General features: G+C 47.3%; 1 protein-coding gene across 1 annotated transcript in view; it reads left to right on the forward strand.

Annotated features, from left to right (window-relative positions):
• Positions 1 to 5,514: 5,514 nt before the first annotated feature.
• The window catches only part of MECR (mitochondrial trans-2-enoyl-CoA reductase), a 32,875-nt gene continuing 22,445 nt past the window's right edge, over positions 5,515 to 15,944 (forward strand). Inside the window, exon 1 of the mRNA XM_081087830.1 lies at positions 5,515 to 5,744. Within this exon, the coding sequence (XP_080943956.1) occupies positions 5,572 to 5,744 (173 nt within the window). The 5' untranslated portion in view covers positions 5,515 to 5,571. The remainder of the gene's footprint in view (positions 5,745 to 15,944) is intronic.

Here is a 15,944-nt window from a genome sequence, read left to right on the forward strand (position 1 = left end):
ACCGGACTTTTCAAAGGTTATGCATTAGTATGCAGCAGCACCAACACTGAATCAAGGTCATCTGGCCTGAATTGAATTGGGGCTGAGACCTGCCTTCCATCTGGAACAAATCAACAAATACTGGATACTGATTCATTTATTCAACAATTGCTATGAGTCCAAGTGGAGATATAAAACAGACAAAAATCCCTACCCTCATGGAGCTTATATTCCAATGAAAAAAAAAACACACAATAAAAATAAACAGCCAAAACCAGCAAATGTCCTGGTATATGAGACAGGGATATACCAGAGAAATGGGAGCGAGTCTGAGAGTGAGAGGGAAGCAAGTTATTGCGGTTTTAAACAGAGCATCTACTCTATGGCGTATTACTTGTCTCCACCCCTAGAACATCAGCTCCCTAAAGGCCAGGACTCTGCCACGTATCCCACTGCCTGGTATCTGATATGTAGTTAGTGCTCAATAAATATTAAATTCAATAATTAATATAGACATTGTCCTTGCCCTCGTGAAGCTTACAGTTTAGACTTTAGAGGGAGAGACCAATAGCAAACAGGGAAATCAATACCTAATTACAATCTGAGATGTGTGCTCTAAAAGAAATGATTGAGTGTTGTGATACATAATTGGATGGGGTGGAGGGATCTACTTTACTTAAGATAATTGGAGGGATTCCCCGAGTAAGTGATGTGGTGACATTTGAGCTGACACCTGAAGTATGAGAAGGTAGCCTCACGCAATCCCTGGCGAGGAACACTGCTGACGGAGTGAACAGCCTGTGCAAAGGCAGAAGCTGGTGGGTTTGGGCAGCAGAGAGGCCAAGGGGGCTGAAATGAGAGGGGAGGGAAGGGGGCCAGGGCAACTGTAGAGGCTGGCAGGCTCTGCAGGTCATGCAAACAACTATGGGCTAAACCCTAAGAGCAGTGAGAAGCCATTGAAGCATTAAGCAGAAGAGCAAAATGTTCTTATGTCTCTTTAAAAGAATAATAATAGCCCTAGCCAGTTTGGCTCAGTGGATAGAGTGGACTGAAGGGTCTCAAGTTCGATTCCAGTCAAGGGCACATACCCAGGTTGTGGGCTTGATCCCCCATAGGGAGCATGCAGGAGGCAGCTGATCAATGATTCTCATCATTGATGTTTCTATCTCTCCCTCTCCCTTCCTCTCTGAAATCAATAATAATATCTTAAAATAATAATAATAATAGTACTAAGTCCCCTGATCAGCCAAATGGAGAGCAGACTGGGGAAGCAGAGACCCCTGGGCCTGGGCAGATGGGTCTAACCAGTGGGCAGTGACATTGAACAGAGCCTAGCGGTTCAAGGTGTATCCAGGCCTTCCTGTGCACTGCCTCTGCTCCCTGCTGGCTCCACACGGATGTTGGCACAATTGAGGTTTCTGTGGCCTGCAGGAGAGGCAGGACTGAGGACTCCTGGGCTCTTGGTCTCCATCCTTGTGAGCCAGGAGGTGGCCAAAAAGACAATAGGCAAGGACCAGAGACAGAGAATTAACCATATAGAGAGTCACAGGGAGTAAGATAGAAGCAAGAAAAGGGAGATTGGGAAGAAATGGAGAGAAAGAGAAACTGGAGCAGAGAAAAGACAGAAAGCAATACCCAGAAAAGCACTACTCAGAGAGCATCAGGTACTCGCCAAAGGTCACATGGCTAGTCAATAGTGGGCCCGGGATTCAAACCTAGATCTGACTGATGCCACACCCCTCCACTCTCGGTGCAGGGGAAGCCTACAGGGCAGAGACTGTGATGGAAGAAGAAAGAACACAAGCAACAGGTGGACAAATGAAAAGAGAACATTCTGCTTCACTTGAAAAAGACCACAAACTTCTATAATCCTAGAGAGAGGGGGGAAGAACAAGAAAAGTCCTGCCCCGGAGTGACCCAAATCTAAGGTAAAGGAGACGGCACCACAGGCAGGGCCAGGCCACGAGGAAATTCAATTACTTTCAACTCATGGAATATTTATGACACCTGCCCCGTGACAGGCCCCATATTGGGTGCTGGCATCAGGGAGATACACAAAACAGAGTTCCACTCTTGCCCGGAGGGGGAAATGGGCACATACATAAATAAGAGACTAAAGGCGGCAACACCTGTCCAGAGAAAACACAAAGGCAGCAGGAGTTGGCTCAACCTAGGGTTTTGGAAAATAACATCAGAGAAATTATATGTGAACCTGGAGTTTCCCAGGTAGGAAGGGCAGGGAAGAGCATATCAAGCACGAGGAGCAGGTTGAATGAAGGCCCGAGACATGGAAGTTCTGGGAAAGGTGGGTATCAGGTACGGGTGGATCATGGGCTGTGCATGGTCCAATAGCTGGAGATAAGACAGTCTGGGAGACCTAGTGCAAAGGTCTTGAATGTGAGGCCGGAACAATTGGACTTGAACTCCTAGAGCAATGGTTTTCAAACTTGCCCCTTGAGGAACCCAGGTGTTCCTCAAGCCAAGTTGGGGGGGTTTACCATTGAATTAAAACCAATCATATTTTTCTAATTTGCAAGAAGGTAGATTAATTACAATGAGTGTAATTTTTTGTTGTTGTTTTAAGGTGTTTTCCCACATACATTTTTCTGAAGACGTTAGTATGTGTCAGTAGTGTGAGAGAATGCTAGAATTAGCATAGAATCAGAGCTTTGTTTACAATTTAAAGTTTCATAAAGCAATAGTTCATGGTGCTTTACAAAGAACTGTAGCTTCTGGTTCCCCCTAAAGGAATTGGGGAGGCAGAAAGAAGAGAGGGGATCTCTGTTAGAAAGAAGGCTGCTGACACCGTTCAAACAAGAGAGCCAATGGCCTGAACCAAACGTGATGACTATCAGGATGGATGGGGCCTGAGTCCAGCTCCAAGGAGAGAGACCCGCTGGGTGATTTTCCCGGCTTCCTGACTGGCTGTCCATAATTCAGAGGAACTAATTTGGTGGAGAAGATAATGTCAACAGCTCAAAATCACCTAGGGAGTCTTACAACAGACATCGACCTGTGTGTCACTGTGAAAACAGAAGATAAGCAAGACTGGGTATTGTGTGTGGGGGTGGAGAGAGAGAGAGAGAGAGAGAGAGAGAGAGAGAGAGAGAGAGAGAGAGAGAGAGAGAGATTGAGAGAGAGAGAGAGAGAGAGAGAGAGAGAGAGAGAGATTGAGAGAGAGAGAGAGAGAGAGAGAGAGAGAGAGAGAGAATGCGCTGTGGGGGACCAAGGGTTTCCCCCATGATGGGACACCAACTTTCTCTATAATAAAAGCAAGTACAAACACTTTGTGAGCATGACCTATGGGCCAAACCATAGTCTGCGTGTTTTACATGTGACAGTTCTCATTTAGTCTTCACAATAACGCCCCAATAATGTTCATCCAATGCTCTCATGTGCCAAACATTCTTGTACTAAGTGCTTCAAGTGAAGTGAATAATATCTCACTTGATCCTCACAACAGCCTTGAAACAGACACTATTATTTCCTTCATTTCAAGGATAAGGAAATGGAGACACAGAGAGGCCAAGTGACTTGTCCAAAATCACTTTGAAGTGGTTTTAGAAAGTGGCTGAGCCAGGACTCAGTCCAGATTTGCCAGAATCCAGCCCTGCACCCTTCATCACAGCACTTAGCTTTCTTCTCTTCCTCAGAGGAAAGACTCTGAGTTAAAAAGCTTCAGGTCAATAAAACCCAAAGAAATGAACTCTTATCCCTCACAGACCTGCCTCGGTGTTTCTTGAAGCCTGTTTCCTGGGCCACCTGTGTCCGAATATTCTTAAGAGCTTGTAAGAAATGTAAGTTCCTGGACCCCTCCCCAAGATTCTAATTCAGTAGGTCTAAGATGAAACCTCAGGTGGTTTTTAGGCATATTGAAGGTTTGGAGTCACAGGACTGGCTTCATCAGCACCTTCTCCAAGATACCCCACCCTGCCCCCATCTCAGACATGTCTTTTTGACTCCACCTGTGCCCTCTCTCATGTTCTTAACAGTTTTAGGTATGCTCGTGTCTCCACTCCACCAGAAATGTGAAAAATATGATCTAGTGTCTTTATTGGGCTACATCTTTTTACAAAAAACTTTGTCCCATTTAATTCCTTTCTACACTGAGCATTTTTATTTATTTTTTAAATATATTTTTATTGAATTTTTTAAAGAGAGGGAGAGGGATAGAGAGTTAGAAACATCAGTGAGAGAGAAACATCAACCAGCTGCCTCCTGCACACCCGCTACTGGGGATGTGTCCCAACCAAGGTATCTGCCCTTGACTGGAATCGAACCCAGGACCCTTCAGTCCCCAGGCCGACGCTCTATCCACTGAGCCAAACCGGTCAGGGCTACTCTGAGCATTTTTAGAGGGGGCCCTCCTCCTTGTGATCCTTCCCTTATACCTGAACACACTTAGCATTTTACAAGGTGCTCTCCTGTCCATTAAACATTATTCTATTGTTTCATCCAATCCTCACAACAATCTTTTTTAAAATACTTTTATTGATTTTGAGAGAATGAGAGGGAGAGAGAGAGAGAGAAACATCTATGTGAGAGCGAAACATCGATCAGCTGCCTCCTGCATTGCCAGGATCAAGCCCTGCAACCCAGACATGTGCCCTGATAGGGAATTGAACCAGAAACCTTTTAGTGCACAGGAGGATGCCTAACCAACTGAGCCACAATGGCCAGAGCCCTCACAATAATCTTAAAATAGGAATATTCTCCCCCTTATACCTATGAGGAAAGATTCCAAGTTTCAGCCACTTGCCCAAGCTAAGAAGTGGCAGGGCTGGGATTTGAAGCTAAATCTTCTAACTCCAAACCCAGTATTCTTGCCTCCACAGCAACTTAAATGTACTCAGTGAAAGGAAGTAAGCTTTGCCTTCCTATGCTATGAGAAGATAGTGGGGATTAAATGAGATAATGCCTTAAATGGCCTGGCACAGTGAGCACTCAATAATAAATGGTGGGGCCCAGCCCCCGTGGCTCAGTGATAGAGCATGGACCTATGTACCATTCCATTCCCCGTCACGGTTCCATTCCCGGTCAGGGCATATGCCCGGGGTTACGGGCTGGATCCCCAATGTGGGGCATGAAGGAGGCAGCCGATCAATGAATGATTCTCTCTCATCATTGATGTTTCTAGCTCTCCCTCTCCTTTCCTCTCTGAAATCAATAACAAAAATTTTAAATAAATGAATAAGTAAGTAAATAAATACATAAATACATAAATAAATGGTGGGGAGGAGAAACTGAGGTCAGGGGAGGGGAAATGTCTTCCCCAAAATCAAACAACAAATTGCAGACTGCAGACATAGTTTTAGGCCAGCCTCGGACGCTCCTTGGGAGATCAACTTCGGCGGGCTCAAAATCCCCGCGACTCCCGCAGGTCCCCGCACCGCGCGACCCTAGCTCCCCTCGCAATCTCACCAGGCGCCACCGCGCGGGCAGCGGAAGAAGGAGATGGCCCTTTAAAAGGAGCGAGGGGCGTGGTTACGAGGCGAGGCGGGGCGGGGCGGGGCGGGGCGGGGCGGGGCTGGCGCGCGGTCGCGGGAAGTTGACGTCTCCGGGGCGTCCGGCTCTGAGATCCCTGCGGTGAGCATGTGGGTCTGCGCGCTGTGGGAGGCGCGGACCCCGGCCCTGATGCGGCGGAGGCTGCTCCCTGCCTCGGGCTGCCGCCCGCCCGCTGCCGCCTCCTGCTCCGCGTCTGCCGAGAGCTCCCGGGTCCGGGCGCTGGTCTACGGCCACCACGGGCACCCGGCCAAGGTCGTCGAGTAAGAGACCGCGCCGAAACGGGGCTGGGGACTGGGATTCTCGTAGGGGTTTCCGACGGGCTGCGCAGAAGGGAGACTGGGAAGGGAGAGACAGGGTCCAAGGAAGAAGATAGAGAGTAATAGGACCGTAGCTGGAGCCCAGGGTATGTTTGGTAGCTCAGAAAGACCGCCTTTCGAAGAAGTTGAAGATCCGAGAGGCACAAGTATAACTGTGATAGTGGCTGACGTTATTGATGGAGTGCTGTATATGTCGGGCAGTCCCTGTGTAAATCGTCACAACCACCTCTGGGGTAGGTACTTGATGTACCCCCATTTTTCAGATGAGAAAACTGAGGCATCAGAGAGGTAAAATCACTTGCGCAAAGTCACACATCCAATAAGTGGCAGAGTTGAAATTTGAATCCAGTTGGACTGACCGACCCACCCAAGTTCTTTCCTTCTGTTATTTTTTGGAGGGGGTGTTCAGAATACTTTTACATCCATTTGGATCTTCACTTCTCAATACAGGTGGTCAGAGATCATTGTTTCCATTTTACAAAGGACAAGGGACTCGTCCAAAGTGCTATACTAATACCCATTGGAACAGAGGCAGGAATCCATGGCTTCTGACACCTGGTCTCGTGCTGTGTGCCTTTACTTACAAATGCTCCTGTTTTGGAGCCAAGACCTGTTTGACCTTAGACAAGTCACTCAGCCCCTCTGAGCCCTCATTACTTTTATAATTATGTCCTCCTAAAATTCTATTAGATCTTAATAAATGATTTTTGCATGTGACTAATAAAAACAGTATATGAATTTTCAACCATTATAAATCTGCCCATAAGTAACTAGAGGTATACCTCGTTTTATGGTGCTGCGCTTTATTGCACTTTGTGTTTTGCGAATTAGGCAGGACCCTATACCCGCAATAAGATTATGACTCGCTTTATTGCTATACTGGTCTTGTTACATGATCTGGAACCGAACCTAAAATATCTTCTGTTTAGCTATCCAAAAGGGCTAGTGGGGTCACTGTAGAGGAGATATAGTGAAAGCACTGACCTGTAAACCAGACAACCTGGGGTCCTAGCTGTGTGTTCGGCAAGTAACTGAGGTTCTCTGAGCCTTGGTTTCATTATCTTTAAAAATGGAGACAATACAATCATAGCTCATAATGCCAATCAGCTGAGGTCAATCTAATAATGCTTTCCACCAAAAAGTACCTACGTACTCTCCTGCAGTCCCTTGTTTACAACTCTTTGATTGCCAGCAAATGGTTTGCTTGTTTTCCAGAGGACAGGCAAACGGAATTATTTTCATGATTAAAATACAGACTAGAGTGCTCACTTCAGCAGCACATGTATTACAACTGGAATAATACAGAGAAGATTAGCATGGTCTCTGCAACAGGATGGCACACAAATTCATGAAGCATCCCATATTTTTACTTAAAAAAAAAAAGATGAGAGTTGTTTCGACAGCCAAGAGGATATACCTCGGATAAATTTCAAGGTCATTCCCTCAGCCTAGCCACATCCACCATTAGAGTATTGAGACCAAAAGAATTTTGAGAAGACTCATGAGTCAATAAACCCCAAACTGTATGTTGCTCATGAGTAAATAAGTCACCAATAAACCCCAAATTGTATGTTGATCATCAGTAATATATTCCCCTGAGGACTGTGCTGTGATGAGCTGGTAAAGCTCTGAGGAACACTCCTTTTCCAGGATTGCACCCCAAACAGGAACGATGTAGTGCCTCTCTCGCGGGCTTGTGATTTATGTCTGGGACAGGGCCTGCCACAAAACAGGTGCTCCAAAAACGCTCTTACATCTGTATCTGATTTCAGTAGGAAGTGCACCTTTTCTTGAGTTCTGTGCTGATGAAGAAGGCATCTCCAGTGTTCGGGACCCTGAGGAAAGGCTGGGGCAGGTTAGGCAGTTGAGTGCAGCTGCCTCCTGATTGATCACCTCCTCCCGGAGCGCCAGGGAAGCTGGAACAGACTTGTTGCTGATGCCACTTAGGAAAAAAGGATAACCGTCTTGTCTCCTTGTATGGAACCCTAGTAATTTCCCAGAATTCAAAACATGATGCTTCCATAAAGCATTGGATTCAACCTTGGCCTCACATCTCAGTCACCTATGCCACTTTTAGAAACGACATATCCCCAGGCGTTACCCCTGAAGTACCTAGTAAAATCTGTGTTTTCAGAGCTCTCCACGTGACTCCGATGTGCAGGCCAGGGTTGAGAGCCGTTGTCCTGTGGATGTGGACTGTCAGGCAGGTAGGCGGTTCTCACTCGGCCTGAGAATGGCAGCTTTCCTTTCTGACCCAGATTCAGGCCATTTGACTGGTTCCTGTATGGACCGAAGCCAGAGGCTGGGATTCTCTCCTTTGTAGTCATGTCTTAGGAGGTTTAAGGTAACCGCGGTGTCACAGAAAGAAGCAGGTGTCCTCTAAATATCCTAGTAACTGGGTATGTGGGTCAGGTTACACCAGGTAGGGCCATGGAACTACTCAGAGTCCAAGCAGACTGTTTCCCAAACCAGCGTGGTTTGTGATGTTTGCTCTGTGGACCAGAGCTCTGGGAGCAGCAGAGAGGGAATGAGGAACAGTCTGCTCAGGTCTGAGGCGTGGTGAGGCCTCCAGGGAGCTCCTGTTCTCATTTCAACATTCTGAATGCCCTTCTCTTCATCCTGGAGGCTCCCAAACTAAGCTCTTCCCTCTACTAAGTCTTTCCCTGATATTTTATAGTTTCTTTCTTTTCCCCCCAAAATATAGACTCCCCTATATAGTTGGGCTTTTTTCATTTAAAGAATTGAACAGCTGATCTAATTGAAGTAAGAATGTGCAAGAGAGCCCAGCACGGTGGCTCAATTGGTTGGAGTGTCGTCCCATACACCAAAAAGGTTGCGGGTTCGATTCCAGGTCAGGGCACATACCTAGTTTGCGGGTTTGATCCCAGGTTGGGGTACATATAGGAGGCAACCAATTGATGTTTCTCTCTGCCCTCTTTCTCTCCCTTCCTCCCTCCCTCCCTCTCTCTAACACCAATTAAAAAAATATATCCTCAGGTGAGGATTTTTTAAAAGGTGCAGGAGAAAATTACAACATGGGAGAGTGGCAAACATTCTAGACACTTCAGAGGTCCCTAGGCTCCTACCCCTTGTGCAAGGTTCCGGATTCTGCTGCAGAATTTTAGTAATTAGTTTACGTGTGCTGTGAGATGATAAAGGTTGACAATTGCTGCTCTATCAAATAGTTCCCACATACTCCAATGTCCTTTCCTTTTGTTCCTGAAAGTCCCCATTTCAGAATTTTGCATTCTCTGGGTCTGACATTAAAAGCTGCTCTCATTCATTCTATACCTACTGTGTGGCAGGCATCGGGCTAAGTTCTCCAGATATATTATGGAATTTTGAACTCAATTGGGGTTGGTCATTGTTATCCCCATTTTACAGACATAACTGAAGCTCAAGAAACTGGAAAGACACTCTTCTAAGATCATCCAACTAGGATGTGGCTTTATTAATAGTCCTCGATATAGACATAGACCTGAAGAAACAATGACAATCACCCCAAGTGTTTTTTGAGAATGAGATGGCAGATAACATTGGGAACCAGATAGGTCAGAAGAGAATAATGAGATTATAGGTCATTCAGGTGACCCCAAGTCCCTACTCTTCATAAGAAGGGCAGCCCCACCCTGGGGAAGACAGTAAGAATGTCCTGTCTCCTCCATTTTCCAGATCCTGGTCATCACAGCTTTCTCACCTGCCTGCTGCTGGCACACGATGAGGCAAAGCTGTGACACCCTTGGCCAGATACCCACTCTGTTAACCAGGTGGAATTTGGGGGAGCAAGTGGTGGGCTGTGTAGATAGTGAGTTCTCCCTGTAGGGCACTGTTTGTTCTCGGGGGTCTCTTCTTTTTGCAGTTGATGTTAGTGTTGAAAACCCAAACTCTGTGCTGATGATTTGGTTTTTTAAAACAGAATTACAGTACTTTGAAAAAAATTTAGCATTTTGGTTTGGCACTCTGTTGAAAACTGGGATTTTGTTTCTTTTGTCTTGTCTCCTGGAGCTCTTTATTGTGGTCATGAGTGAAGGAGGGGGGACAGAACTCATTAAGTTATTTATTCTTTAAAAAAATAACTTCAGTAAGTGCTGGGCACTGAGAATGCCCAGATGAATAATCTGTGGTCTTTGTCCTCAGGGAACTCACATTCTAGTCCCGGAGGGAAAGTGTAGACATGTTCCAAGCAGAAGATCCCGCGTGTGGTGTGTCTGATCAGCAGATGTCTAGGAAGTGCCCACCTGTCATCCTTTGAGGGAGGCACCTGCTGAACCAGGCTCCGAGGGCACTAGCCTGAGCTCACAGGATTCTAACTCAAGCAGCTTCCACTCGAACACTACCTTCCCTCTGGACTCCACACTAGGCTGTGGGGATTAGGGCCAAGCCCTTTTACCCCATTTCCTCATTCTTGCCTCTGAGGGTGAAACTTGGCAGGCGCATCCCTGAGGAGCTGCACAAAGGAGGGGTTTCACCCGTGTCCAGAGTGTCTGGGAGAAGAGCTGCCACCCAGTGCAACTCCATGTTGCTATGATTGCCTGGCCCTCTCCTAGCAGCTCCTGTCAGTCTCTGATACAGTTCCAGGCCTTTCCCACCCTGGATGGGGTTGGGGGGGCGGGGGGCGGGGGTCCTCATTTTAGAGAAGGAAAAGCAAAGATGACACCAGGTTAGCCTGTGGCTCAGGATGTCACTGGGGCCTCATTACAGTGAGGAAGTCACTCCAGTCTCTTTTTTATTCTCAGTTACTCTGTGATAAAGGGGTCAACCAAGGTCAGCAATGGTAAATCCAAGCATTCATGCTGTCCCTGACTATTCTATGCTGTCTTCTATGCTGATGACAAACCTTCACAGCTTCCACTTCTGTATACCTCAAAACCTGCACACCTCTTTACCCCATCCTCCCCCAACGACACTTTCTCCTGCCAAGACGAGATGAGACCTCAGCATTCTTTTCAACACAGTTCTGCAGCCATGGGGATTGTTATGAGGCATGAATCCTCTTTGATCCAACAGTTGTCCAGCTCCAACATGTCTATGAAACGGAAGCAAGCGTGGGACTGCCCGCTTGCCAGTGGTTGCTCTAGCAATCTGCAGGGAGCAGTGCTGGTAGAAATTCGGGATCCTGGGCACAAGATTTCATCAATGTTCCCTTTGCCATTGATGAGGTACATGATCAGCAGCCCCCCAAGCGGGGCCTGCACGGTACCTGTCAGAGACGAAAGGAGCTGCCAGCAGCGACTCGGCCTCCTGCTGTGGTTCAGTCTTGCTCTCTGGAGCCACAAGGAGAGTTAGGCCTCAGCAAACTAAGCAACAGAGAGTGCAGCTCCCTTCAAGCAAGTGTCCTGATGTCAGCAGACCTAGAATATTATGGGGCTTGCAAGCTTTGTGATCATCTTAATTAAGGGAGAGTAGGGGATTGAGAAAGAAGGGAGAAATTTTCTTTGCCAGCCCTGGGTAGAAACTTCCAGAAGTTGCCCTCAGGCTCTGATTCCCTTCCGTTCAAAATGATTGTGCAGAAAGTCCTGGATGGCAGGAGAGCAAGATTACTTTGAGTCAGGGAAGCCAGCAGAGGCGCAGAGGGGCAAGCAGGTACCGCTGGCACATCAGGAAACACGGAACAAGGAGCTCTGCCCAGGAACAGCAGTCGTGAGGGCCGCCGTTAGAGCCCCCCAATCCAGGCCACCGCCATCCCCTGCTGGGGGTGAGCTGAAAAACTTCATTCCTCCCTGATTTCCCAATTGTGTTCTACTTATTATTAATCAAATCTCAGAACAATGTACCCAGCACTCCAGGCATTTGACCAAGTCACAGAAAAAGGCCTGTTTGTGGCCATGGAAGCTGCAGACAGACTGGGGAGAGCGACATGAGGTGTCGGTTACCCACACCCAGCGTGGCCTGGTGACGGGACACACATTCTTGGCTCTGTGTCATGAACAGATGAGAAAGTCTGTCTCCCTCCCTGTTCTTTCTGCTCAAAATCGTATTGGCCAGTTTAAGGTGACTGCGTGGAAGATGCAAGATAGTACAAATGGCTGCTAATTAAATGCAGAAGGCGGGAAAGATATTCCAGCGGCGCTGGCTGGTGCTCGCCTTACACAGCAACTACAACTGAGGCAGTCCCCAGAGCGCTGGCCTCTTTTCCCCTCTCAAAAGGCTCTTTCTTCTGCCTGCTTTTGTCTCCCCTGTAGTTCAGATGGCATCACAGGTGTACAGCCTCGGCCTCAAAGGAGCCATTGTGACCTTATCCGGTCTGGGATCTGCTGAGTGGAGACAGGGACATCCCGCTGAGTCGCATGGCGCCATTACACTCACAAGGGAAGACCCTGACCGTCCAGGGGAAGTGACTTGAGATGTAGCCAGGCTGAGTTTGGGTGCCTCGTTTGCTCTCCGCAACACAGCCACCAGTTCCTTTGGGGAGTTAAAAAAAAAAAAAAAAGGAAGAAATGACTATCATTATACCAGCAGTCCAACTCCTGGAATTCAGACTCGCCCCGTTTTCCTTCCTGTCTCTACAGAATGGTATCCTTGACGACCTGTTAGAACTCTGCAGGAACAGCGGTGTCTGGTATTGATGGCATTCCATGGGGCAGGCTGGGGCTGGCCTCCCCGGTGAGAGGCAGCTGGACCAACACACCTTCCCCCAGGCGGGCAGCCTGTGTCGGGCCTGCCTGCCGCCCTCACCCACCTGTGTTTGCAGTTTCAACTTCCCATCTCCTAGGACCTAGGTCCTCATCCCCTCACACTCCCCTCCCCCCCACGTCTGTGAACTTCACCTGGCAGAGCAGCTAGGCTGCCCAGAAGACAAAGAAGAGAACAGGGAGCGAGTGGCGGCCCAGTACAGCGCTTCCCAAGCTGCCGTCTGGAGGCAGGCAGCTATTCGCTGTGCTGTGGAAATAGTGTTCCCAGCAGAGTTAACTGGGAGCTCTGATTGTTCAAAGCTACATGGGTTTCTTTACTGGAGGGCTTCTCAGAGCCTGTATGACTCTAATGTGCAGTCTGAAAGGGCTTTCGGAGGCAGCGTTTCCCAAACATATTGGACCCCAGGGAATACCTAATAATGTCCCTCGGGACAAGAATTCCACAAACACAGCGGAGGGATGCCGGCCCAGTGTTCAACAGGCTGAGCTTTGGAATCCAGCTTCAGATCAAGTCTAACCGTTTAACCTTGGGCAAGTTACTTCTCTGTTTCCTCTATGTAAATTAGTTTGATAACATCCTCCAGATAGGTGTTTTGAGGACTAGACAGCATTGGGTACATAAAATGTTAAGCACAATGCCTGGAGCCCAGTAAACTATCAACATTAGTTGTCATTTAATTGTCCAGCCATCACCCAAAATATGTTTACCTACTACCCTAGACCCGTGGTCAGCAAACTGTGGTTCGAGAGCCACATGCGGCTCTTTGGCCCCTTGAGTGTGGCTCTTCCTAAACCTTAGGAGTACCCTAATTAAGTTAATAACAGTGTACCTACCTATATAGTTTAAGTTTAAAAAATTTGGCTCTCAAAAGAAATTTCAATCGTTGTACTGTTGATATTTGGCTCTGTTGACTAATGAATTTGCTGACCACTGCCCTAGACTCTACCTATAAGCACAGCTGACTCCACTCTGCGTCTAGCCCAGGCACGCTCTGCTCCGTACCAGCCTGCCTCAAGCTTCCTCCCCACCCCAAACCACTCTTCCTTCCTCCCTCTGCCACCATCCAGTTACCCAAGCCAAAAGCCCAGGAGCTATCAAAGACTTCCCACAACTCCCATGTGGAGTTGGACACCAAGGGACATCAGTGCCACTTATTTAAGAGATTCTAGGTCAGCCGTGGGCAAACTACGGCCCGTTTGAAATGAATAAAACTAAAAAAAAAAAAAAAAAAAGACCATACCCTTTTATGTAATGATGTTTACTTTGAATTTATATTAGTTCACACAAACACTCCATCCATGCTTTTGTTCCGGCCCTCTGGTCCAGTTTAAGAACCCATTGTGGCCCTCGAGTCAAAAAGTTTGCCCACCCCTGTTCTAGGTGGTCCGGTCCTGCCCATTCCTGGGGCTCCAGTCCAGGCTGCACCTGTAGCCTGGCCTCCTGTCAGGTCGGATTCTTTGCCATTCTCTCTGGCAGAAGAGCTTCCTTCCTCTCTCGGTCCCCCCCAGTAAACTCCTGTTTATCCTTCAAGCTGCAGCGAAGGTATCGCTTCTTCCAAAGCCCCTTTGCTCACCTGTGTTTTCTTCCCCAGACGGTTAAACCCTCAGTCAGCTCCAGCACAGCCTGCCTCTGAGGCAGCACTTCTCCCAGGTGTGAGGCCCTACCATCAAGCTCCGGGGCAGATGTTACTTTTTCATATTTAAACCCCTTGGTGCCACATCTGACACTTAGTAGGACTGTCAGGACATATCTGTTGAATTAAATTTACTTGAGTTTTCCAAAAAATTTGTCTTCCTTTCAGTGATTCAGTGATTCTTTCCAGAGGTATAGCCAGCTAATTGTGTCTGAGGCTTCCTTGGACTGATAGCAGATGCCCTTCAGCATCTCCTGTGTGTCAGGTACTCCAGTAAATGCTTTATGTACATTAACTCACTTAACCCTGTGAGGGAGGTTCTAGTGTTCGCCCCATTTCACAGACAAGTATTTTGAGGTTGATGTAGCTGGTAACTGACCAAGGCAGAATTCAAACCGGGACTGTGTATTTCAATCCAAATCCATGCTCTATCCTTTGTCTATGAACTGAGATCTACCTGTATTTTCATCTTGACCGTGGTCATCTAGACTTTTCAGAAGTACAATTTTATTGCAAATGCAAGCTGAACTTCCCAGTGAGGAAAACAGTCGAGGGTTTTTGCTTAGACCGGACTCTCTTGAGGATCATCTCCATTGTTTATCTGCGCCCATCCTTTAGGTGTGTTGTCCTAAACAGCCCAAAACCAGGAAGAGAAATACAAGCCTCAATAGCTACGCCCCTGTGGTTTGAGTTTCTCCCCTAAATGACTGGCACTTCTATGCCACATTTTCTCTCTAGAGGAGAAACTTGGATCATTTCTTTAGGAAGCGTTGAGCACTGTTTTGGTCGCAGGCACTGTGCTAAGACTGAAAGTTCTCAGCCCTTCGTGAGCTCACAATCTAACAGGGAGACAACACGCATACACATTCTGACTGTAAAACTAGGTCAGTAAAAAGGGCACTGAACTGAGTCTGGAAGACCTGGATCCAATTCCGAGTTCAGATCTGCAACTGCAAAATCCAAAAAGCTCTGAAAACTGACCCTTGTTTTTTTTTAAATGTTTTTGTTTTTGCATAACTCCTTTGGAGGCAAAACCTGATCTCTCACATGAAGTTTTATATGGTCATTATTCATTCCACTTAGTGTGATGATTCATACGTTTTGCTGGAAAACAGTGTGTCTGATCATAGAATGCTGCCCCAGCCCCCACGTGGGGTATAGATAATACATGGTTCAGAACCCTGAAGTACATGCATCTCACCCCAAGAGTTTTGGGAAAGGAATGTGAAGTTATACCTTATGATCAATTGAAAAAAATCTGTGAAAAGACTTCATAAACTAAAAAGCCGTGAACTCGGGTAAGATAGCCTCATGGTATGATCACTGTGATTGGGAGCATGCAGGATAGAGCACGTGACATTTTCCAGGGCCAAGAGGAGTGAAAAAAGATGTCTTCGGGGAAGTAAAATTTGAGTTGGGTTTAAAGGGTGAATGGAATTTTTCACTTCATAGAAAAGCTGTGGAAAAGAAATTCTGGGCTGAGGCAAGAACATAAAGAAAATGCAGGAAAAACGTGTCCTTAAGTAACTTGAGTGCATGGACTTTCCAGCTTACAGAAAAATGGATTATCTGTGAAAATGCAAGAGAAGCAGTACAGATTACACCGAGGGGCCCCTAGTCCCCAGTCCATGTGCTCTGGGCAGGGTTTTTCTTTGCAATGCAGACTTACACGTGCGTTCACAGAGAAACACCATGGTCTGGCAAATGCCTCCCTGCTTAGCCAGCTGGGGAGCTGCGGGCTTCTCCGCCTTGCCAGGCCCGTTCAGCAAGGATCGAGTCCGCACACCGCTCCTGGCTGGTGCTCGCCTGGCTGCCCTCTGCTCGGTCGGGGGAAGCCACTAACCATCTGGCTTCTCTAGCATCAGACTGCCAGGTTC

Source organism: Myotis nattereri, assembly GCF_964212035.1.
Source record: "Myotis nattereri genome assembly, chromosome: 3".
Taxonomy (NCBI): domain Eukaryota; kingdom Metazoa; phylum Chordata; class Mammalia; order Chiroptera; family Vespertilionidae; genus Myotis; species Myotis nattereri.